The sequence below is a fragment of the Camellia sinensis genome, chromosome 7 (genome assembly GCF_055761805.1).
Source record: "Camellia sinensis isolate YWXY chromosome 7, ASM5576180v1, whole genome shotgun sequence".
Taxonomy (NCBI): Eukaryota; Viridiplantae; Streptophyta; class Magnoliopsida; order Ericales; family Theaceae; genus Camellia; species Camellia sinensis.
In genome coordinates this window covers 55,057,166-55,084,076 of record NC_138967.1, presented here as the reverse complement: position 1 = coordinate 55,084,076, position 26,911 = coordinate 55,057,166, and the positions used below count along the sequence as shown (strand labels likewise).

Below are 26,911 nucleotides of genomic sequence, written 5' to 3'. Positions count from 1 at the left end.
CTCTAATTTTGCGCATGGTCTTTTTTCCATTAAAAATGTTAACAACACATAACGGAGGGACCACATTGCAAAAAAATTAAAAGTATAGGGTTCAAATTGTTTGAATTGAAACTGCAGAGACTAAAGTGAGTTTTCTTAGATTACAGGGACTAATGATGTTATTTACCCTTGATAATATATCTCTTGTGGAGTGAATAGGCCCATGTAAAATTTCCATGTACAACTGTTGTAGGCCATCTTTTATTGCCTCTTAGTGATCATCTTTGTTTTTCAATATACATGTCTATATATTGTATATTCCAAGGCTAGAATTTCTAACTTTCATGTAACTGGTTGCTGCTTATTTTCTCAAGTAATTTATGTCACAATTGTTAGTTATGATGAGAAGAAGAAAAAGAATAAACAAACTTTTAAGGCTGATTGACATTGTATATTGTGCAAGTATCTGGCTCTACACTTAGGTCACATCTGTTAGCATCATTTGACATACAGCTCGAGTCATTAGCACCAGATGATACTCATAAAATAGCATGTCTCGTAGAGAGGTATCACTTGTTGAGTGCCACCAAAAGTTAAAGACACAATACAGGCTAGACGGTCACAACAAGCTTTCTCCAATGACCATAGAATGAAGGTCCTAATTGAAGTAAATATTAATAGTTTGTTTTGATTTTATAAGCCTATATGTATAGTGTTAGAATACTTAATTTGTTCTTTTGTTCTATTGTTAATACTTACTTAAGTTGAGGGTACGATAGTCATATTGCTATGTTAGGGTTTGTCTATATATATTTGACTGATGTAAAGTTGAAGAACAATGATTATTCAATATATATAAAACTTCTTCTTCTTCTTCTTCCTCCTCCTAGATCTCAACCTTAAATTCCTTCATTTTACATTCTAACTTAGTATCAGAGCGACCTATTCTTCATGAAAAAGGTTTCTACAAACTCTGGAGATCGATCTGAGATAACCGAGACGTGCTGATGTCATCAACCGTACGATGACGTCAGCATGACGTAAGCACTGTACGGACGAGTCCTTCATTCCTAGACTCGAAATTGTCTCCTGAGATTTATGGTGATTTTTGTGGAATTTTTTGATCATCCCTCATGTGAGTTTTTGATTTTTGAAAGTATTTTCATGTTTTTGGTACTGTTTTTCAAATCTACTCTTGGGACTACTTTTTGCTGTTTTTTCTTGCTGGAATCTCTTCCCTAGGAGCCGAAACTCATAACCCTAGGGGTCCTTGATCTTATTTTGTGGTTTTGCTACTGTTGGGTTGGTGTTTTGTTCGATTATTGCCTATTTTGTGGTCCAGCAGCACTGTGTCTTCAATTCTACCTATTGCAAGTTCCTATATAAGGGCTGAAATCCTTCTAGCAAGGGATATTTGTCCTCTATTTCTTGATTTCTGTTGTTGAGTTGGTGTGTTGGTCTAATTTGGGTTCAAATCTGGTGGCAGACCTGTGTTCTCCTCACTCTTGCCTATTTTTGCTGTGGATTTTTGTTTTTTTGAGCTAGTTTTATGTCTGTTTGCAAGTAATTTGGGTCCACAAGTATTGGTACTGGTTGTTGTGGGTATTTGTTTGCAAGTATTTTGCCCCTCGTGTTGAGAATTTTGTGTGATTGATCATTATGGTTGAGATTGAGGCTAAAGCTATAACCATGGGTAAGGATGATGACATGCCTAAATCTATCACTACCAAGAAATTGAATGGTACCAATTATTTGGCTTGGACCCACGCCGTCAAGATTTTCTTACGTGGTAAGAAGTCCCGCTTCATTAGCGAACTCCCTCCTCCTCCTAATGATCAAGCTTATGATGATTGGTGTAGTGAGGATTCCTATGTTATGGGTTTGATTTGGTATAGTCTGGAACCACATATTGCTACTACCGTGAAATTTTGTGATACCTCTAAGGACATTTGGGACTCCCTTGCCGAGTCTTTTTCAAATCAAAGTAATGTCTCTCGGGTCTATAAGTTATATGAACAAATTTTTGCTATGCATCAATCTGGCCGGTCTCTCCCTGATTATTATAGTAGTCACAAGACTTTGTGGGATCAGTTACTGCAGCATCGACCTTTCACTACTGATGTGAACAAGCAGAAGCAACATTGGGAAGAGTTTATGATGGCTTCTTTACTTTCTGGCTTAGATCCTGAGTTGCGAGGGTTCAAGGATTAGATTCTTGCCAGTGAGACTTTACCTTCAGCTACCAATGCCTATTCTAGGCTGTTACGCTCTTCATTGGGACAAGCACAATCCACTTCTAGGTCCTCTACTTTATAATCTTCTGTATTGGTTTCTAGTAATGGTGATCATGGGTCTACTCGCGGGAGTTTTCATGGTTCATCTGGTTCCCAGGGCTCTTATTCTGGTTCACGGGGCTCTTGTGGAGGAAAACCTCGTAGTGGTGGCTCACGTGGTGGTTTCCGTGGTGGCGGTAATAGTGGACCTAGTTCTCGTACACGTGGTGATCGCAAGTGTACTAATTGTGGTTCCTAAGGTCATACTGAATCTTGGTGTTGGCAGAAATATAGCAAACCTGATCATGTCCATCATGTTATGGATGTCCCATCCTCACAGTCTTCCTTGTTGTCCACTGGCTCGGATGCTTCTCCGGTTAATTCTCATGAGACACTCACTACTCAGATTAGTGAGCTTACTGCTCTTGTCCAGTCTCTCCAGCCTAGTCTACCTTCATCTTCTACTGCTACCATGACTAGTTCAGGTAATATTGCATGTGTGGCTAAGTCCCCTCAGCCTTGGCTTCTAGACTCTGGTGCTAGTTCCCATGTCTCTGGTAATTCCTCTCTTTTTGATACTCTTAGACCTGTTGATCATACCATTATACTTGCTGATGGATCTTCTCGGCCAGTCTGTGGTCAAGGTCCACTCCTGCCCACTCCATCCCTTTCTTTACCTTCTGGTCTTTATGTTCCTAAATTTTCATTTAATTTGCTTTCTGTTAGCCAATTGACTCAAGCTCTCCATTGTTCGATAACCTTTTCTCCTACTTCATGTATTTTGCAGGACCTCCAGACCAAGAAGATGATTGGATCGGGACATGAGAAGGATGGCTTATACTTTTTGGACACTGAGACCTCTCCTCATCCTCCATCTGCTGTGTTGAGTGCTAGTGTATCTCCTCTTCAGTGGCATTTTCGCTTGGGTCACCCCTCCTTAGCCAAGCTCAAGTTAGCTGTTTCGGGCTTGAGTCATGTTTCTCAGATTGAGTGTGAAGCCTGTCAATTTGGGAAGCATCACCGTAATTCTTTTCCTAGTCGTAGTGTTAGTCAAGTGTTTGAGTCGTTTGCTCTTGTCCATATAGATATTTGGGGTCCTTCTAGAACTCCCATTGTTAATGGGTTCTTTTATTTTGTTATTTTTGTGGATGATTACTCTCGGATGACTTGGTTGTTTTAATGAAACAAAGATCTAATTTGCCTTTCATCATCTCTAAGTTTTATAATGAAATCTTTACTCAATTTGGCAAACGTATTAAGATATTTCGATCTGAAAATGCTTTAAAATATGTGCAATCTATCGTAACTACATTTTGTGATACTCATGGTATTATCCATCAAACTAGTTGTTCTCATACATCCCCTCAAAATGGTGTTACAAAGCGAAAACACCGCCATTTGTTAGATGTTGCTCGCACCCTGATGTTTAATATGCATATCCCTAAACAGTTTTGGGGCGATGCAGTTCTCACTGTTTGTTTGCTTATCAATCGCATGCCCTCTAGTGTTGTATACACATCTCCCTATTCTCTGCTTATCAAACTCCCTATTCTCTGCTATATCCCACAACATCTCATTTTCCCTTGCCTCCTCGCATTTTTGGTTGTGTGGCCTTTGTCCATGTTCTTCACCCTGGTTTGGATAAGTTATCTCCTTGCGCACGCAAGTATGTGTTCTTAGGTTATTCTCGCACTCAGAAAGGGTATCGGTGTTATCATCTTGAGTCCCGTCGCTACTTTGTCGGTCCTAATGTTACCTTTTTCGAGTCTACTCCGTTTTTTTTCTTCCTCTGGGCAACAGTTATCTATTGATCTTCTCTCTTCTCGTGAGAGGGAGCCAACCTCTCTCACTCCTACTTTTCCCTCTTATACTGCTTCCACATCCACTCCTATATCCTCTCCATCTCCTCTTGCTTCTACCCCTCCTTTGCAGGTTTATCAACAATTTCAAGCTCGTCGCATTGTGTCTTATAGCCCGACCAGTTCATCTCCTTCGTCTGAGGCCGCTGTTCTACCTGTTGCTATGCCATCTGATGACCTTCCTATTGCACTCCGCAAAAGTAAACGAACTTGCACTCAACATCCTATTGCTCATTTCATTTCTTATGATCGCCTCTCTCCTATCTTCACTCTTTTGCTTGTAGCATGTCTAGCATTTCCATTCCCCGCACCTATTAGCAAGCTATGTCCATCTCTGGTTGGAAGCATGCCATGAATGAAGAAATGCATGCTCTTTATCAGAATCAGACGTGAGAACTTACCTCTCTACCGTCTGGCAAATCTATTATGAGTTGTTGTTGGATCTATACTGTTAAGTATCTTCCTGATAGAACTGTTTAGCGACTTAAGGCTCGCCTACCCAGACCTATGGTGTTGATAACTTGGAGACCTTCTCTCTTGTGGCTCGTATTAATTCTGTTCGGATTCTTCTCTCTGTTGCAGTTAATCAGTCTTGGCCTTTATATCAGCTTGATATCAAGAATGCCTTTCTCCATGGCGATCTCCAAGAGGAGATTTATATGGATCAGCCCCCTAACTATGTTGTTCCCGACCAAGAGCATCTTGTTTGTCGATTGCGGAAGGCCTTGTATGGTCTTAAGCAGTCCCCTCGTGCCTGGTTTGATCACTTTAGGCCTCGTTTGGCAAGAGGCTATTTTAGCCAATTAGCCAAAAAGTTACTAAATTAGCCAAAAAGCCAACAACCCATACCAAAAAGTCAAAGATTCTCTTTTCTCTCTACTTTTTGCACATCTTTTCGTAATTAGCCAAAAAGTCATCCCAAACATACAAGTTTTTTTTACCTACATTTTTAGCCAAATAGCCAAAAAGTTACTAAATTAGCCTGTTCCCAAACGAGGCCTTAGTGCTGTTGTGCTTGCCTATGGATTTCACCGTTCCACCTTTGATCACTCTGTTTTTGTTCGCCACTCGTCTACTAGGAGTATTGTTATTATTGTCTATGTGAATGACATCATCATTTCAGGGAGTGACTCCACTGGTATTGCTGATTTGAAGCAATATTTGGGACAACAATTTCACGCCAAAGACTTGGGCCTTCTTCGGTATTTTCTTGAAATTGAAGTTGCCCACTCTTCTCAGGACTTGTTTCTTTCTCAACGGAAGTATGTTCTTGATCTTCTTACTGAGACTGGCCTCTTAGGCACACGCCCCAGTGATACTCCCATGGATTCTAGTGTCAAGCTTGATGGTGACACTGGTGACTTATTTCCCGATATTGGTCGTTATCGTCGGTTGGTTGGGAAGTTAATCTATCTCACTGTTACTCGTCCAGATATTACCTATGCCGTGAGTGTGGTTAGTCAATTTATGCATGCTCCCCATCAACCCCATTTTGTGTTGTGTGTCGTATCTTGCAATACTTAAAGCGTGCTCCCGATCGAGGTTTGCTCTATCGCCCCTCTTCCTCTTTGTTTGTCACTGGCTTCAGTGATGCTGATTGGGCTGGTAATAAGACTGACCGCCGTTCCACCTCGGGCTATTGCACGTTTGTTGGTGGTAATCTAGTTACTTGGCGTAGCAAGAAACAGACTGTTGTTGCTCATTCTAGTGCCAAGGCTGAGTATCGTGCCATGACTCATACTGCTTCTGGGATGCTCTAGGTTCAGTCTCTTTTCCAAGATTTTGGCTTTTCTGTTCCCACTCCTATGATCATGTCTTGTGACAATCAAGCTGCTATCTTCATTGCCAATAATCCTGTGTTTCCTGAACGCACCAAACATATCGAAGTTGATTGCCATTTTATTCGTGATCTATTACTCCGTAAACAACTTGTGACTCCTTATGTTCGTTCTAAGGATCAATTGGGTGATATTCTCACCAAGCCTTTGGCTCGGCCTTTGTTTCATCGCTTATCCGTCAAGCTGGGCATGTTCGATCTCTATGCTCCAGCTTGAGGGGGAATGCTAGAATGTTCTTTTGTTCTATTGTTAATATTTACTTAAGTTGAGGGTACGATGGTCATATTGCTATGTTAGGGTTTGTCTATATATATTTGACTAATGTAAAGTTGAGGAACAATGATTATTCAATATATATAAAACTTCTTCTTCTTCTTCCTCCTAATTCCCAACCCTAAATTCCTTCATTTTACATTCTAACTTATAGGTTGATGTGTATTGGACTATTATGTTTTTTATATTGGCTTACTACTGAATTTGAGAATTCAGTATACTATGCCTCTCTTCTCTACAAATTCTTCTCTCCACCCGTTCTTATTTTCTTCCTCTTCTTCTACTCTTCCCTATTATATTCTTTGCTTGACTGATTTCTTTCCCCCATTGGTGCTACGTAATAAAATTTTTGTGGACAGCAATACTTCAAGAGATGTTCTATATTGTTCATGGATATACACTATATATGCATCTAACAGCAATGTAATCCAAGTTAAGATGAGCCTGCTACCAAAAACAAATGGACAGTATACACAATAAAACACACTACAGTGGTAAATCTCATGTCAGAAAAACACAAAATTGGATCAGTTTTCAGAGCACATTCAAAAATACCTAGTAGCAGAGAAGATATCATCAAACTTCTTTTTCAATGTAGAAGGATCTTGCAAAGGCCAGTTGGCCTCGTCTTGATGCACAAATATAACATTTTCAAGGATAGCCTTTGAGACACCCATAAGAGCAGGGATTTCACGATCCATGTCAGCACATCTATAGCTTAGGCAAACTTTCTGCAGTTCAAAAACAATAACAAAAATTAATATGAAGCAGATATTTTCCCAAATTTCACAATCAGCAGACACAAATATTAGTGTAGAAAAAATACAATTCGAACAACTACTGTGGCTAATAGAAACGAAATGAAGCACGGGTACAAATACGAGTACTAGTATTGGTATGATATGGGTACGTCAATACAGTAAAATCCAAAAAATGTAGGATACGGGTATGGCTTGGTACATTTGTAAAAAAAATATTTATTTTTAATGTAGAGTAATGTAAAAATTGATTAAATTGTTTAATTTGTTAAGATCCAACCTACAATTAACATTAAGGCCAAGTTTGGCAAATTGAAAAAAAGTCAAAAAGCCAAAAAGTTAAAAAGTTATTACTATTCACCAAAAGTCAAAAAATACGGCTGCACAACTCTCAATCCTAATTTTCCCCTACACACTAATTTATACAATTTTTTAATACACACTTTTCCATAAAAAGTCAAAAAGTTAACCCAAACAACCATATTTTTTTCCTCAACTTTTTAGTCCAAAAAGTCAAAAAGTGCACTTATTGAGAACATCCCAAACAACCCCTAAATGCCAAAAGTAAAGGTATAAACCAAAATTAAACGTCATTATATTTAATAACTTACAAACCATAACTTAATTTTAAAATCATACTAAGCATAAAACTAAAAATAAAAATAAAAAAATCTAGTGAAAGGAATTTTATCTCTGTAATAGAAAAAAATATATTGTTTCGACTAAGGTACAATACGGCATCGTTATATACTAGGTACGTCTTAAGAAGAAAAATTTGAGCACGCGATGCAAAAGTACCATATGCCGGTAAGTACCCGGTACGTGTGCTGCATGTTTGTCAAAGTACCCATGCTAATGCTTCATAACATAATGGTCAAGGTATTCAAAATAGCAAAATAGGAGAGAGTAGCAAACCGCACCCCAAAGAAATTTAAAATAAAATAAAAATAATAGAGAAATATATATCACAACTTCGATCAAAAACTTTAATGAAAAATGAACACTCTCCATTCCAAGGCAAAGTCACAAAGGGCACAACAATCATTCGAAATTTCCCTCCACATATGACTCTTGAGTGACACGCATGCACGAGACACGCATAATTCTATCATTCCACACCTGGTCAGGAACTAGTTAACCCACATTGCTTTGTGCTTGTATGAAGGATAAATCTATTTCAGACAAGTATAAATAGTAAACTCTCAGTCATCAAATATTTCCTTTTCTACCAAACACAGCCACTCAACATATCCCATGTATACATATGTATATATATTATATACCATGCATTTTCAGCAATGTATTTAAATACATAAAAAATGAACTGTTAATGAGTTCAAAATAGTTACAGTTTTATACACAATGACATCAAACCAAGAGTTGGATCCAACTGTTGGATTTAGCGTGTGCATTGCATGTGTTTGCATCTGTCCCCCCCCCCCCCCCCCCTTTTTTTTTGTTCTTCACTCTTTTTTCTCGGGTTGTAGATGGTTGGAATGGAAAAGCAAAAATCATAAGGAACAGAACAGTGCATGTAAACTACTAGAGAAGCACCAGCAGTACAGCAAAGAACTTCAATAAAGAAAGGCCTATGAAGGAGGTCATTGGCAAGTCGACAGACCATGGGCCTGTTGGAAATTACGATAGCACTGAGACAGAGGATGACCAACAAGGTGGACAGGGAGAAAGCTGAAACAACCTTAGAGTGGAGACAAAGAGTGGCAATAAGTGAGAACAAGAGTGGAAGCATCCTTTTGTATAGTGTTGGGATATGGGGTGCACTTACCCTTGCATGGTGCTGCATGCTTGGAGAGAGGTGGCTCATCCACCTTTGCCCAACTATACCAATGCTTAGACCTCAGGGGTTGTATCAAAGATTTGTGGGTGGTAGGTATGATACACCTCACAAGGTATCAGATGACTTGGTCAAATTATGGCTTTCTTCTAAAGGCATCTCTCACTTCTCTAAGACTATCTAAAGTAGAGCCATTCTGAGGGGGTGAGCCAAGCAACTCTGACAATCCCTCAACTTTAATCACCCCATCCACAAGTACTTATTATACCACGTGGGGTTATTTGGTTCACTTGGGCATCCTATGACAAAGTTACCATGCCCAATGGGGTTCCTAGGCCCTGCTCCTAGCCTAGGCTGGCATGGCAGCAACAAGATATCTTTTTCAATCATAGCTTACCATGGTCAGACAAAGTGACAAGGCAAGCGGAGCTAGTCGAGTGGAGTCGGGCTCCATGAAGAGCAGCATGAACAGAGCTCAATGAGCAAAGGCAGGCAACACTGGCAACACCACGTTCAAGCAAGGGGGTTCACTTGAACCCTCCAAGATTTGAAATCTTTTATTAGTTATGACAAGTTTTATTATTGAAAGTCAGTTATACGTATTTCATGAACCCTCTCATTTTATTGGTTGAACCATCTGTGTACTTTACTACCCACTTTCTTATCGCCTCTCTCTAATTCTTTATTATTTTCCTCAAGTCTTTACACTACCAAGAAAAATATTATATATAACCTTATTTTTTATCTTATTTTTATACCCCTAGATACAAGTGAGTGAATTTCGTATTTATTTATTTATGTGAGTCACATTGTTTTGTCAATGAGTTCGAAAATGAGATAAGAAAAGTGATTATGTATGTCATTGCTCTTTAAAAAATAGTTTATTTTCAACTTTAAATCTCAACACTTAGTTCCTCTATTTTTTTGATGTGGCATATTGTCATTCAAAGTACTATAGAATGTGCTACAGAGAGTCCATTATAGAGGATCCAAATTCATAAAAGTACTTGTGTTCCTGTCTTTTTGGTTAAAACAATACTAGTTTTTTAATTTATAATTTGAGAAGTTTTTTTATTTTAGAAATAAAAAAACAGAAACTAATATGAAAATCTTGCTTGATAGACTATTTTTGGGGAAAAAATTAAATAATACTCCTTTTAAGAATTATTTTTTAATTTTCAAACATTGTTTTACATTAAAAAAAAATTAAAGATATTAAATGTTGAGTGTTTTTAAACTTTTCATTGTTTTTGTCTTTAAACATGAAAAAATAAAATATCAAAAATATGACAATATCAAAAAAAAAAAAATTGAATGACCCCACTCCCGAAATTTTCTAGAGTCGCCACTAGCAGGCAACCAAAGCTGGCCGAGTTGGATACTAAGCTAAAGTTCACTTACGCCTTGTATTGTGAAGAATTGGTTTGAGACAAACCCTAACGATGACATGCCTTGCAACATGAGAAGACCAAATACATGTATCAACAGCTTGATATAAGAAAATACTATTGACAATGGGGGCTTATAGAAGTGAGAAGTTGTGGACATGTTCAAGACAAGTGTCATGAAAATCCTACGTTCTTTTGTTGCGCTCCCAAGGATCAAGCTTTTTGAATATATCAAATAATAGAGCCTTGGATTGGACAAAAACCAAAGTATAGAAAAACAAATAAAGAAAAACCAAACTCAAGGTCTAGATGGGGAGTATGATGTAGAGGCATAATCTTCATTGATGTGGCATCTATCAAGGCAGTGTATGTGACAGCCATATGGGTGACGTGTCACTTTACCAATATTCAGTGTCTTATTAGTTTCTAGTCATTGTATTTATTAGTCAATGATGTTAAATAAAGCCTATTATTATAGCTTAGAAGTTGTGATTTGACTGCCTAGCAAGTTAAAAAGTTGTCTATGTAACCGAAAGTTTTGTTGAAAGTTATACAAAAATTAACAGGAGCCTTGGATGAAGTAATCTTTATAATGTATGTATATATATATAATATAAATATATCTGAAGGAAAGGGGAAAAAAAGTGATTTTGATTCTAAATTTTTGTGCAAGTGTGTCTTGCTTGGAGTGAGTGATTCCTCCTACAATCAAGCACATGGCTTGGTCGAGTGAGTTGTATCAACAATTAGTAGCGTTGAGTGGCCTTCTCAGCCTACCTCTGATGAGTTTTAGAGAATAATTCCAATAACAGAGCTTGATAAAGCTCCATCTTAATGAGTGCTTTAAGCATAGGAAGTTCGTGTTTGAGGAATCGGCCCTGCGGCTACTTCTAATCATTCAACCACTACGTTTGCACACGAGGGGCCAGCAATCAGCCGTCATTCCTTTACTATCCAGATTCGAGATTGCCTTCAAAGTGTGATATTGTGGGCTGTAATTTATAAGATTTCAGTCCTACCTTCGGTTTAAGTTCAGTTCTACTGTCTTATTTAATAAATAATTTTTTTCATCAAGAAATGAAAGGAGAGAAAAAGGTAACACAATTACATTTCTGGTGATTCTCTTTGGCCAATAGAAAGTAACACAATAACACATGAAAAACAGGCTTCCAATCTCTACAAATCAAAACCAAAGGCACCCCCTTAAAGTGGGACGATACCAAAACCCAAAAAGAAGACAAATAACTAATCATGTCCCATAGTCATCAATATCTTCAAACTTGTCATAAAAAATTCTCGCATCTCTTTCCATCCAAATAACCCCAACCGTAGCACATACCATACTATTCCACAGAATTTTTTATTTTTTATTTTGTTTTCATAACCAGGTGTCCAGGCTAACTTGCTCACACCTCGACTAATCTCGAGACCCTAGAGATAATGACTAGACAAACCTCTAGTGGCCTCTTGGGTGACTCGAACTCGAGACCTTGGATCTTATCCTCAAGTCTTTACCACTCGACTAACCCCTTATTGACAATACAAAATTATCACATCTCTTTCCATCCAAATAACCCCAACCATAGCACATACCATACTATTCCACAGAATTTTTTATTTTTTTTTCATAACCAGGTGTCCAGGCTATTGGAGGGAATATAATGAACATTATTAGTACATATGCCCCTCAAGTAGGATTAGATGACCAGAGTAAGAGGGATTTTTGAGAGCAAATGGATGAGATCTTACAAGAGATACCCATAGGAGAGAACCTGGTTATAGGTGGAGATTTTAATGGCCATGTAGGCATAGATAAACTAGGCTATGAAAGGGTGCATGGTGGATACGATTTTGATGACAGAAATGAGATTGGAGAGAGTATCTTAGATTTTACGTTGGTTTCTAACCTGGCGGTGGCCAGTACTATGTATAAGAAGAGGGAGGAGCATTTGATAACCTTTAACAGTGGGGCAGTTAAGAGCCAAATAGATTACTTCTCAGTGAGAAAAGTGGACCGCCTAAAATGCAATGATTGTAAGGTGATTCCTGGAGAGAGCCTGGCCTCTCAACATAGGATTTTGGTACTAGATTTATGTTTTAAAGGGCAATACCAAGCTAGGAAGGATAGTGGGTATGTTAGAATTTCCCATCTTTACCTTCACCTACTCCACTACACACTCCACTTCACCTACCTCCACTTCACCACACACTCCACTTCACCTAACCCACTATCACCTCCACTACACTCCACTACACCTACTACCACATTTTCTTCTATATATAGATTGTATAGGAATTGTAATTTATCAATCATCTATCAATAAATCAATAATAATACATCAATTTATTTTTTACATGGTATCAGAGCAAGGTTAACAACCTAGTCATTCTACTTCACCGGCGGGCGGCAGTCTCGCCTTGGCCGCCCGCCGGACCTCTACACATACCTTCCATCAGATGTTTTCCCATTCACTGCAACAAGCTCGGTGTCGAAAACAAGTGTTGCACCACCTGGAATGGTGGGTTGCGACCCCTGCTCTCCATAACCAAGTTTTGCAGGTATTTTCAACTTGCGCTTCTCTCCTATGCACATGCCCAACAATCCTTGGTCCCATCCTTTAATCACTTGACCACTGCCAAGTTCAAACTCAATTGGGTCACTCCTTTCAAAGCTGGAATCAGATCCATCTGTGAGTTTACCCCGATAATGTACTTTGACTCTATCACCTTTGTGTGCCTGAATGTCACAAGTTTTCGGCTTATACTTTACACCGATCTGTAACTCCGTAACATCTCCGTCCTCTTCGCCAAGTCCGGCTTCGCCACTTGCGCCATCGATCACCGACGCTTCATCAACCACGATAGATGGTAGTTTCTTCTCTGTCGCAATAACAACTCCATTAGCAGCTTTAATCCCTAAAGATGTTTGGCCAGATCCATCAGCTGTTAAGGCATGTTCAATTTGAACAAACTTCCCCGAAGGGCTGAATGTGGTGAGAGAGAGAGAACACCACTTTTTTCTTTTACTACTTTGTTTATTTATTTATTTATTTATTTATTTATTTTATCTCTTCTTTTTTAAACAAAAAAAAAAAAAAACATAATCATTTCTCCCACATGCACTTTATGATCCAAACTTTTTCTTAATCAACCCACTCCCTCTCTCTCATGTTACTTTTTCTCTCCATCAGACCCACGCCTATGCTTTCTACCTTAATATATTTTTATTTAAAATTATTATTATTATTATTATTAAAAAAAAAAAAAAAAAAAAAAAAAAAAAAATCAAACCCATTGCCGGTTTTCACACAACCGTGGGCCACACACTTTTTTTTTTTTTTCATTATTATTTCTTTGCCAAAAAAAAAAAAAAAAAAAAAAAAAAAAAAAAAACCAAACCAATTTACTATTTGCACAACAACCCATATTTTTATTCATCTCAGGGATCAACCCCGATCACAATTTTACAAAAAAAAAAAAAAAAAAAAAAAAAAAACAACCAAAACAAACAACCAAAACCCACACCCACAGTGAGATTTTTCTTCTCTACTCTGCTGCAGGTCTCTTCTTCTTGCCTCCGTCCTGGGCGGCCCTTGCCGGTGTTGCCTCCGTGTTTCCCACTCCACTGGGCATGATCACTACTCCCTGCTCCTCCACTGCAGCATATGGCGGACCTCCAAATCGGAACATTACGGTGGCCTTCCGCTTCAGCTCCTTATTTTCTGCTTTCAGCACACTTATCTCTGCTCGCGCATCCTTATACATGCGTTGGAGCAGAGCCAGTTGGGCGTTTAAATGCTGCACCTCATTTGTCCTACTCTGCAGCCGGTTTGACAAGTTTGTGACCGCCGTCATGCTTTCCACACATGCCTTCAAAGTATACTGATTAGCCTCAATATCAGTTTGCACCGCCATTTTTTGCTCCACCGACCGCATCGGAAAGTTCAATGGAGCAAAACCAGAGGTGTTTGGTTGAGGTTCACTGGCCACCGCACCAGTTATTTCTCTTGTGGGCTCGTTCAGTTCTGGAAAGAGCGTGAGCAGGTTCTGGGTAGCTGGACGGGAAGAAGAGGCCATGTTTTGGGTTGCTCAGTGTTTCAGCGCAGGGTTTACAGAGTGTTTCAGACTGCCAAAGTTTCAGAGGTTTCAGAATGGTATGCCTCAGCCTCAGCCTTCGTCTTGGTTAAATAGCCGAGGCAGCCACGCGTATTGCGCGCCTCTTGCCGCCCGACAAACTGGCACGCCTTTTCATGGCACATTTTTTGACAAAGTGGACACGCCTTTTGATGGCACGCCTTTTGATGGCACGCTTTTTGATGAATTGAGCACGCCTTTTGATGGCACGCCTTTTGAAAAATTGGGCACACCTTTTGAGGGTGCGACTTTTTAAGGGTCCGACAAGACTCTGTAAACTGTCCCGACATTGATTCCGGTTAGTTTCTACAAGGGTCCGACAAGACTCTGTAAACTGTCCCGACATTGATTCCGGTTAGCTCCTTTATGGGTCCGACAAGACTCTGTAAACTGTCCCGACATTGATTCCGGTTAGTTTCTACAAGGGTCCAGCAAGACTCCATAAACTGTCTTCTACAACGGTCCGACATGACCCCATAAACTGTCTTCTACAACGGTCCGACATGACCCCATAAACTGTCTTCTACAACGGTCCGACATGACCCCATAAACTGTCTTCTACATCGGTCTGACACCACCATACAGTGTCCTCTACAACGTTATGACACCCCATACAGTGTCTTCACCAACAGTCTGACACGACCATACAGTGTCTCCTATCCTTTTTTATTTTTATGTATTTTCTTGTTTTGTAACTCTCTCCAAACTCAAGTTGGTTAGTTTCTCTCCTCCTTGAGTTTGCGGGGGGCTGTTAGAATTTCCCATCTTTACCTTCACCTACTCCACTACACACTCCACTTCACCTACCTCCACTTCACCACACACTCCACTTCACCTAACCCACTATCACCTCCACTACACTCCACTACACCTACTACCACATTTTCTTCTATATATAGATTGTATAGGAATTGTAATTTATCAATCATCTATCAATAAATCAATAATAATACATCAATTTATTTTTTACAGGGTATCGTAGGACGAGATGGTGGGACCTAAAAAGGAATAAACTAGAAATATTTAAGAATAGAATAGATAAGGAAGGTACTTGGGCCTTGGAAGATGATGCTAACACTATGTGGAACTCGATGGCCAATTGTATGAGGAGAATCTCAAGGGAAGTGCTTGGAGAATCGAAAGGGACAGGACCCAGCTCCAGGGAAATTTGGTGGTGGAGGAAAGAGGTTCAAGCGGTAGTTAAGGTAAAAAAAAAGTGCTTTAAAAAGTGACAGAAGGATAGAACTGAGGAAAACCTTACGAGCTATAGACTGGCTAATTAAGGAGGTCAAAAAAGTGGTGAGAGGCTAAGTTGAAAACTTATGATAACCTATACACTAGACTAGATAGTAAGGAGGGAGAGAAGAGGGTATACAAACTTACTAAGATATGGGAGAGGAAAACAAGAGATTGTAATCAAGTTAAGTGCATCAAGAGTGAGGATTTTGAAGGTATTGGTGAAGGATGAAGAGATTAAGGAAAGATGGAAGAACTATTTTGAGAAACTATTAAATGAGGAACATACACATACGGCAATAGGGGAAGAAATAACCAGTAATACGATAAACCAAGACTATAGGTTCTATCGCAAGATTAGAAACTTTGAAGTGGAGATTGCACTTAAAAAGATGAAATCAAATAAGGCTTTAGGACCCGATAATATCCCTATTGAAGCTTGGAAGTGTTTGGGTAAAAAAGAGGTTGCTTGGTTGACTAGGTTGTTTAACAAAATTTTGTTGACTAGGAACATGCCAGATGAGTGGAGGAAGAGTATTTTACTGCCAATCTATAAGAATAAAGAAGATGTCCAAAATTGCAACAACTATAGAGAAATCAAGGTAATATGTCATATAATGAAAGTGTAGGAGAGGGTGATGGAACGTCGTTTACGAGATATAACAGATGTGTCAGAGAATCAATTTGGGTTTATGCCTGACAGGTTAACCATGGAAGCAATTTATCTTTTGAGGAGAGTAATAGAAAAGTATAGAGGAGAAAAGAAAAGAGATATTCATATGGTATTTATTGACCTTGAGAAAGCATATGATAGAATGCCCTATGATATAATACAGTGGGTGTTAGAGAAGAAATGGGTGACAAAAGGTTACATTGATGTGATTAGAGACATGGATGAAGGGGTGGTGACCACTATTAGATCGCCTTCTGGAGAGACAAATGAATTTCCTATCACTGTAGGGTTACACCAAGGATCTACCTTAAGTCCTTATCTTTTTGCTTTAGTTATGAATGAGTTGATGAGAAATATTCAGAATGACGTGCCATGGTGTATGCTTTTTGCAGACGATATTGTGCTAGTGGATGAAACAAGAGAAAGAGTTAACACAAAGTTGGAGATTTGGAAAAAAAACTCTTGAATCTAAAAGATTCCGGATAAGTAGAACTAAGACAAGGTACATGGAGTGTAAATTTAGTAACAGTAACAATGAAAGCAGAAAAGAAGTGAAGATTGAGAACCAAGAACTGCCTAAGAGTAAACATTTTCATTATTTAGGGTCAATTATCACAACAACAGGGGAGATTGATGCGGATGTGGTCCATAGAATTAAGGCGGGATGGTGTAAATGGAGAAGTGCGTCTGAGGTACTGTGCGATAAACGAATACCCACTAGACTAAAAGGTAAGTTCTATAGAATGGCTATTAAACCAGCGATATTGTATGGGACGGAATGTTGGGCAACCAAGAAACAACATGTAGATAAGATGAGTGTGGTTGAGATGAGGATGTTTAGGTGAATGTGTGGCAAAACTAGACAAGACAGAATTAGGAATGAGTATATTCAGGAATGGGTAGCAGTAGCACCGATAGAAGATAAGTTGAGAGAGAATCGATTGAAATGGTTTGGTCACATTCAACGGAGACCAATAGAGGCTATAGTGAAGAGATGCTGCTGGAAATTTGTGTTAATGCATATAATAAGATAGTGGCATATGATAGTGGTGTTGGTGGTAGATAGTGGCATGTATAGAATATGATAGTGGTGTTGGTGGTAGATAGTGGCATGTATAGAATATGATAGTGGTGTTGGTGGTAGATAGTGGCATGTATATAATATGATAGTGGTAGATAGTGGTAATATATAATATGTAAGTGGCATATAATGGGTTATAATGATGTTTGTAATATCTCCTATATAAGGAGTGTCATTTGGTCTTGTAAAATAAGAAGTTTTGAATATAACAGAAATATATTCCTTCTTCCTCATATTTTCGGAGTTCTTCTTCCTCATATTTTCTAAGTTGGTATCAGAGCTACAAAAAACACAGCAGCCCTAAAACCGTCATAGCCATGTCGGAAGTCACGTCCGAAACCACTTCAACCCCTGCCGCTGCCATTCCGGTGAAAACGTCAAACTCTCACTCTGTCCAAATCACCACCATCCGCCTAAATGGTGATAATTTTCTCCGCTGGTCACAATCTGTTCGGATGTATATCCGTGGGCAAGGAAAGATCGGTTACATCACTGGTGACAAGAAGGCTCCTGCTGTTAATGATCCGCTGTTCGACAGTTGGGACGCTGAAAATTCCATGGTTATGACATGGTTGGTCAATTCCATGGAGGAGGATATAAGCTCTAATTACATGTGCTATCCTACTGCACAAGAATTGTGGGATAATGTTAGTCAGATGTATTCTGACCTAGGAAATCAATCTCAAGTTTTCGAATTAACTTTGAAGTTGGGAGAGATTCGTCAAGGAGATGATTCCGTCACCAAATATTTCAATTCGTTGAAAAGGTTGTGGCAGGATCTTGACATCTTCAACACATACGAATGGAAATCGGTTGACGACTGCAACCACCACAAGAAAACTGTGGAAGACAGCCGTATTTACAAGTTTCTTGCCGGCCTCAACATTGAGTTCGATGAAGTGCGAGGAAGAATTATTGGCAGACCTCCTCTCCCATCCATTGGCGAAGTATTTGCCGAAGTCAGAAGGGAAGAGAGCCGAAGGAGCGTCATGCTTAAGAAAAAAGGTACTGGTGAATCAATTGAAATTTCTGCTTTAATTAGCGATGCTGCGGCCAACAAGGCTGCAAATTACCAGCGCAGGTTTGATGATAAGCCACGGGTCTGGTGTGATTTTTGCAACAAGCCTCGCCATACACGCGAAACGTGTTGGAAGATCCATGGCAAACCTGTCAACTGGAAAAGCAGCAAACAAGGAGAGAAGAATCGTGGCTTTCCTACCGCTAATGAAGCCGATTCAGGTCCCTTCAACAAAGAGCAGATTGATCAACTCTTAAAGCTGATAAAATCCAACTCCTCATCCGGTACTCCTAGTGTTTTGTTGGCACAAACAGGTAGAAATCCTAAAGCCTTCTCTTGCCTAAACTTTTCTCCGTGGATCATAGATTCCGGTGCCTCCGATCACATGACTAGTTTTTCCCATTTATTTAGTACCTATTTCCCTTGTTCTGGTCATGACAAAATCAGAATAGCCGATGGTAGTTTTTCACCTATTACAGGAAAAGGATTTATTAAACTAACTGAGAAAATTAATCTCAATACTGTTCTTCACGTCCCCAACTTAGCCTGTAACCTTTTGTCTGTCAGTAAACTATCTAAGGATTCTAATTGTCGTGTTACATTTTTTGAATCCCATTGTGAATTTCAGGACCAGAACTCGGGGATGATGATTGGGCGTGCTAGGATGCTTGAAGGTCTTTACTACTTTGATGAAGTACCTGTTAGTAATAAAAAAGCTCAGAGCTTTAATAGTACTAGTTCAATCTCTGTTCGATAAAAAATAATGCTATGGCACTATAGGCTAGGACATCCTAGTTTTCTTTATCTGAAACATTTATTTCCAGAATTATTTAAAGGGATTGATTGTTCTTCTTTTCATTGTGAAAGTTGCATTTTTGCAAAATTTCATCGCTCTACTTATTTGCCAAAACCTTACCAGGCTTCCAAACCTTTTTATTTGATTCATAGTGATGTTTGGGGCCCTTCTAAAATCACTACTCTTTCTGGTAAAAGATGGTTTGTTACATTTATTGATGACCATACCCGCTTATGTTGGATTTATTTGATGAATAAAAAATCTGACGTGAAAAATTTATTCACAAATTTTTACAATATGATTGAAAACCAATTTCAAACCAAAATTGGTATTTTACATTCTGATAATGGAACAGAATATTTCAATGAGCAGTTGGGTGAGTTTTTGGAAAAAAATGGGATTTTTCATCAATCTACATGTCGGGATACCCCTCAACAAAATGGCATTGCAGAACGAAAAAATAAACATCTACTTGAAGTAGCACGTGCTATAATGTTTTACATGCATGTTCCTAAATATTTATGGGGTGAAGCAATTTTAACAGCCTCTTATTTGATAAACAGGATGCCTACAAAGGTGTTAACATACAAAACACCTTTCGATTGTCTCAAAACTTTTTTTCCTGACACGAGGTTGTTTTCTGATTTACCCGCCAAAGTTTTTGGATGTACTGCCTATGTTCATGTTCCTAGTCAATTTCGTTCAAAACTTGACCCCCGTGCTATAAAATGTGTTTTTTTGGGTTATTCCTCAAACAAAAAGGGGTATAAGTGTTTCGATCCTCAAACCAAGAAATTTCATGTGAGTATGGATGTGTCATTTGTGGAAACAAAATCCTATTTCCCCAACACTTTTCTTCAGGGGGAGACAAGTGGAGTAGAAGACCGTTTTTGGGATATTTCTATCCCGCTCCCCAATGTCATTTATCCTACACAAAAACCACATCTGTCTGATAATGATCACTTAGGAGAACCAAGTTCTATGGTGCCTAGTCAAGAAGATTCTTGTTTAGGGGGAGAAGTACTACAAAATGATCTAAATCCTGAGCTTCAGGTTTATACTAGGAAGCGATTTCATCTGAGGAATAATGACCCGAATGTCCATCCTAATGACCCGAATGTCCACCCGAGTTCTGGCATCGAAATTTTAGGTAATCCTATTCCTTCTATTTCCGACCTTGATGTTCCTATAGCAATTAGGAAAGGTGTCCGAAATTGCATTAAACATCCTATTGCAAATTACCTCTCCTATCAAAGACTGTCTAAAAACCATAGAGCTTTCACATCTAGGATTTCACACTTGTTTGTTCCAAGGAATATACAGGAAGCATTGGATGATCCGAATTGGAAATTAGCAGTCATGGAGGAGATGAATGCTTTAAGGAGAAGTGGTACTTGGGAGATAGTTGATCTACCCAAAGACAAGAAAACAGTTGGGTGTAAATGGGTGTTTACGATAAAATGTAACGCAGATGGAAGCGTTGAGAGATACAAGGCGAGACTGGTGGCTAAAGGCTTCACTCAAACTTATGGGATCGACTATCAGGAGACGTTTGCTCCTGTTGCTAAAATAAATTCCATCAGAGTACTGTTATCTCTTGCAGTAAATTCAGATTGGCCTCTACATCAACTTGACATTAAAAATGCATTTCTCAATGGTGATCTTGAAGAGGAGGTGTTCATGAGCCTACCGCCGGGATTTGAGCAGAGACTTGGAAGCGACAGAGTATGCAGATTGAACAAGTCATTATACGGACTCAAACAATCACCAAGAGCATGGTTTGAACGCTTTGGGAAGGCAGTTATCAGTTGTGGCTTCTCGCAGAGTCAAGCAGATCACACAATATTTTATAAACATTCAAAAAACAGTAAAATTGCAATTTTGATTGTTTATGTTGATGACATCATTTTAACTGGTAATGATGAAGCAGAGTTAGCAGCCCTCAAAGAGAAACTCGCAAAAGAATTTCACATTAAGGATCTGGGAGCCCTCAAGTATTTCCTCGGAATGGAATTTGCAAGATCCAAGGAAGGTATATTCGTTAATCAGAGAAAATATGTTCTTGATCTCCTTGGAGAAACAGGTATGCTTGGTTGTAAGATGGTGGAGACTCCGATCGAGCCTAACTTGAAGTTACAAGCTGCTAAGGCTGAAGAAGTCAAAGAGAGGGAACAATATCAGCGACTTGTCGGGAAATTGATTTATTTGTCTCATACGCGGCCTGATATTGCATTTGCAGTCAGCATGGTAAGTCAGTTCATGCACTCACCAGGGGCAGAGCACTTTGAGGCCGTTTATAAGATCTTAAGATATTTGAAAGGAACTCCAGGGAGAGGCTTACTGTTCAAGAAACATGGACATCTTCAAGTTGAAGTATACACAGATGCAGACTGGGCAGGAAGTGTTACAGACAGGAGATCAACATCCAGATACTGCTCCTTTGTAGGTGGGAACCTAGTTACATGGCGGAGTAAAAAACAGAATGTGGTAGCTAGAAGTAGTGCAGAAGCAGAGTTCAGAGCTGTTGCCCATGGAATCTGTGAAGTAATGTGGATTAAAAGAATTCTTGAAGAATTAAAGCTTTCTCACCCGACACCTATGAAGGTCTATTGTGACAACAAAGCAGCTATATCTATAGCTCATAATCCAGTTCTACATGATCGCACAAAACATATAGAAGTGGATAAACATTTCATCAAGGAGAAAATCAATGCTGGCATAATCTGTATGACCTACCTTCCAACAGGTGAACAATTAGCTGATGTGCTAACAAAGGGACTACACAAGAAGCAATTTGATAAGCTGACTAGCAAGCTGGCTATGGAAGATATCTTCAAACTAGCTTGAGGGGGAGTGCTGGAAATTTGTGTTAATGCATATAATAAGATAGTGGCATATGATAGTGGTGTTGGTGGTAGATAGTGGCATGTATAGAATATGATAGTGGTGTTGGTGGTAGATAGTGGCATGTATATAATATGATAGTGGTAGATAGTGGTAATATATAATATGTAAGTGGCATATAATGGGTTATAATGATGTTTGTAATATCTCCTATATAAGGAGTGTCATTTGGTCTTGTAAAATAAGAAGTTTTGAATATAACAGAAATATATTCCTTCTTCCTCATATTTTCGGAGTTCTTCTTCCTCATATTTTCTAAGTGATGCGATACTATAACGGTAGATGGGAGTGTTAGGAGACGGGGTAGGCCTAGATTAACGTTGGCTAGCGTTGTAAATAGAGATATGGATCTACTTAATTTGACTAACGAAATGGCCTTTGATAGGGCCGCGTGGAGAAGAAAGATTCATATAACCGACCCATTTGATGGGACTTAAGCCTTGGTTTGATTTGATTTGGTAACTAGGTGTCCAAGCTAACTTGCTCAAACCTCGACTTATCTCGAGGCCCTAGAGTTAATGACTAGGCAAACCTCTAGTGGCCTCTTAGTGACTCAAACTCAAGACCTTGAATCTTATCCTCAAGTCTTTACCACTCGACCAACCCCTTATTGACAATAAATCTCTAGAAATTGAGCTTAGAAGAACCAAAATCTCTTAGTAGTTCAGCTACTTACCTAAATTCACTCCCAGTTCCTCACCGGTGTTTCTACACTACACTAAAATGAGTTTTAAATACATTCACCAAAACCATTTATCACTCACTTCAAAGGGCTTTCAATAGGATCCATCCTCAACCTCTGCCACATACAATAACACAAATGACAAACCTCAACCACCAAACCACAAACCTATCACTTCACTAGATACACAAATCTATAAATTGAACTTCAAAGGTTATGCCCAACAACATATCGAAGTTAGACAAGTGAGGTGTGTGATACCCCCTCCGTCCCATCTTGCTAGTCCATTATTTCATTTTTTGTTGTCCCAAATTGCATGTCCACTTTGAAAAGTCAAAGTTTTAAATTTAGAAGTTTCCAAAATTACCCCTTGTTTTGGAATTAACCCTTTAAAATTTGAATTCAAAGTGTAATGATTATGTTTCCTTAAGAAGTTTGAAATTTTCAAAAGAGACTATCAATATGGGACAGAGGGAGTAGTCAACAATGTACAAACTACACTTTTTAAGGATGAGAAAAGTACCTTCCATGAGTAAAGAGCTTCAAGACTCCAATGGAGCAAACTCTTGGAACTTGGAAGACTTGTGTTGAAGGATGAAAGCTACACTCATTCACAAAGGGTAAGTGCGCTCTTAAAAATGTGATTGAAAGGTTGTAAGGTTGTAGAGGTGTTGACATTCAACTAGCTTTTTCTCATCAAGAAACCTCAAAATGGGGTGTGGATATAAATAATCAAGCCCTCCAACGGGTATACACGACCAAGATTTCCAAGTTGGTTTTAATTATGGGTACAACGAACCCACTTTTTGGATTCCAGTTTGATCCACCAACCTAAGAAGTTTGGTTGCAGAACCTACAGGGACAGCCAACCTATTTTGGTCAACCAACCTATGTGATTTGGTTGGCCAATTGACCTAACACGGTCTTGATCGACGAAGCTACTTGGGTTGTTAAACTGTTTACACGGTTTTCTTGGTCCCTGCTTTGTCGAAGCCATCTTAATGTCAGTGAAGATTCCCCTTGACTTCTTCCATGAATCTTTAAAGTTCATGAGGTTTCTAGGTCTGCTAACGTGCTTCCCCACATCAATGGTTTGGGTTTCTACCCAAGGATACATATAAGTCCTGAAATTGTCAACCCATGATAGATCAAGCAGTAACACAAGCCACATGTTCCCAATGACTCCACAACTAAGAAAATCAAAGACAAAATGTAAGAGACATCTGCATACAACTCAATTGCTCCTACAAAGTTGCGGCACCTTTTAAAGGTTCCAAATTGTCTTTAAAGCACTCTTCAATTAAGCTTATGGTGCTACTGTTATAGGAAGCCAAAATTCAAAGGTTGTGCCTCCTTGGCACGTTATCTAATACAATTTTCTTTGTTGTTGTTCAATATAAATGTGTGTGTGTGTGTGTGTGTGTGTGTGTTTCGATAGATGGGACACAAGTTCTTTACTTTCTGTCACTAGAAAAAAATTACTAGTATCAAATCAAATAAGCAAAGCTTCAACATACAAATAGAATTTAACCAACACATTAAGATATCACTATCAAATGATTATTCTAGTATAGGAAGGTATGTTAGAACTGTTTATAAACAATTTGCAGAGTCTTTTTCTTATTACATATAAAACTCGTATACACTATTTCAAGCATGCAAGTGCTATAACTTCTTTTTCAACCTCTGACATTATCGCGAGACATTTCTAGGGCACAAATCCTTTCTTGTTTTCTATTCCCTTTTTTTTTTTTTTAAAGATTATCATAGCATGACTCTAGTTAACAGAATACGCATGCCCAAAATTATTATCGAACTTCTAACTGAAATGCACTTATTCATTACAGCACCTCCGTTGATGTCAAGTCCCTAAACTGACTGAAATAGGAAAAAGATTATGGTTGTTTTAAATGTATAATATGCCAAAAAGAAATCTGCTGTTCACAAAGAAATGTAGGATGCCTCTTTGATCTGTCCAGCCTGGACAACCAAACTGAACCCAACTAGTTAATTTCTGTACCAGTCCCTTAAATGGCAGGTATCTCTAACAATCACCAAGTCAAAATGAACTAGAAGTACCACAACCACGTCCTAGAAATATAAAAAAAGACTGATCATTCTAGGACACAGTTAAAACTCCAACTTCAATGGCTGGATATAATACGGCAATGAGAACAATACTCAACTAGGTAGACAATCTTACTAAATAAACATTGAAACATATACTACAACACAATAGAAACAAAACAGGTGGTACCTCTCCTGTATGAGGATTAAGTGTCTGAAGCACACTCTCAATTGCCTTGTACTCCATCTTGGATGCCTTCTGAGTCAGCTGAAATGACCTTATACAGACCACATCCTTTCCCGCTGCTGTCTTGAACCGGAGCTTTATCTGCCCCTTTGTTTCTGTCTCACCTGCAACCTACTCCGACAATCACCCCATTACGAACGTTAAGCATAGGCTTATCAATATACATATAGGCATATAAAAATATAGATGTTACCCTACAATCCAAACTACTCATCTGTTTATGAAAATTATAGATACTATTTATGGTCCCCTACAAGCCACACCCACACATAAACATGTCTATTTCTATATTTTTTTTAAAAATCCATATATATTTGTATGTGTGTGTATTAGTGTCCAAACTAGGCCTTGTGTCCCAATTAAGTGAAGCCTGCTACATAAATCTTTTTTCGCCATTCAACTCTAGCAAGGTCTACATGCTTAATTAAATTAAATAAATGAATATCTTTTTTTAACTACTAGTCTACTACATCCCATGTTAATTAGGTCTTTCCACTCCCCTAGCATCTCCATTTATGGTGATTTTATCACTCTTCCTTATTGTTGTTGTACATAACCAAATCATTTTAACCTGATGTCTTTCAATTTCCCTTCAATAGGTACTACTCCTACCATTTCTTTTTTTTTTTTGATAAATAATACTACTCCTACTATTTCATCTATATAGTCATCTTTAGTTCTTATTTTTTCTAGTCTTATCATACATCCATCTATATGCATTCTTTTCTCAGCTGCACTCATTTCATGCACATGCTCTTTCGTAGTTGTCCAACAATCTGTCCCGTAAAACATCGATGAACTTATAACACTTTCCATAAAATTTCCCTTTTCAATTTTGTTGTTACAAGTTTCAAAAAAAAAAAAAAATTGTTTACCCCACATGAACCACAAGCATCAAGTTCTCACCCCATTATCAAAAATAATACATATACATACAGATATATCTATATATATATATATATATAGAGAGAGAGAGAGAGAGAGAGAGACCTTGGGGTCATGGACGAAGCTGTGACCAGAGCGGGCATTTGGGGGCAACTCACCAGTGCAAGAGAGCTTCAAGCACTCAATAATAGTCTGAAATTCAACCAATCAATCAATCAATCAATCAATATGTATACAGATATATAGATATATGTAGAGAGAGAGAGGGGGGGAGGAGAGAGAGAGAGAAATACAGTTTTGCCGGCGCCGTTGGGACCGACGATGAGGGTTAAGGGCTTGAAGAAGGTGATGACGTTCTTGTTCTCAGGATCGAAGCTCCGGATGCCCTTTATCAGCATTTTATCCACCGTGCTCATCTTTGCTGATAATAATAGAGATTCTACCTCTTGTTCTTCAGATTATCTATGCATATACATCCATTCATACATATACCGAGAGATGATTCAAGGTTTTACATACAGATGAAGAAGAAGAAGAAGAAGAAGAAGAGGGAAGAGGGTTTATGAGTACAACTGGAGAGAGAGGTTTTTCGCTAGTTACGAGTCAGTGTGGACATGGAAATTCTATTCCCGCTTACCTAATTACCTCTATTTTCACGTACAGAAATTTTATTGGGGTAAATTTCTTTTTACACTGTATTTTACACTAGGTAATTTAGTCCCATTACGGTTGTTTGGGTTGTCCTAAATAAATATATTTTTTATTTTTTTGAATTAAAAAATTGAGAAAGAAAATATAGATGTTTGGATTAATTTTTTGACTTTTTATGAAAAAATGTGTAATAAAAAATTGTAAAAAATTGGTTTGTAAGAGAAAATTAGAATTGGGAGTTGTACAGCCGTAATTATTGACTTTTGGTGAATAGTGTTAACTTTTTAACTTTTTTAGTAACTTTTTGACTTATTCTGGACTTGCTAGCCTAATAGTCAACTTCTATATTTTTGGTCAAATTTTACTTTAATTTT

The 26,911-nt window shown here is 38.5% G+C and overlaps 1 protein-coding gene across 2 annotated transcripts in view; it reads right to left on the bottom strand.

Moving 5' to 3' along the window:
• RAD50 (DNA repair-recombination protein (RAD50)) overlaps nt 1-26,558 on the bottom strand; it is a 121,943-nt gene extending 95,385 nt beyond the window's left edge. For both annotated transcript variants that reach the window (XR_014335337.1, XM_082877962.1), the window contains exons 1-4: nt 26,180-26,558; nt 25,992-26,078; nt 24,945-25,112; nt 6,778-6,953 (exon numbers count right to left, since the gene is read on the bottom strand). Coding sequence is in view for 1 of the 2 variants with exons in the window: in XM_082877962.1 (XP_082734088.1) it covers nt 6,778-6,953; nt 24,945-25,112; nt 25,992-26,078; nt 26,180-26,302 (554 nt within the window). In the remaining variant the exon portion in view is untranslated. The remainder of the gene's footprint in view (nt 1-6,777; nt 6,954-24,944; nt 25,113-25,991; nt 26,079-26,179) is intronic.
• Between the last annotated feature and the right edge of the window lie 353 nt (nt 26,559-26,911).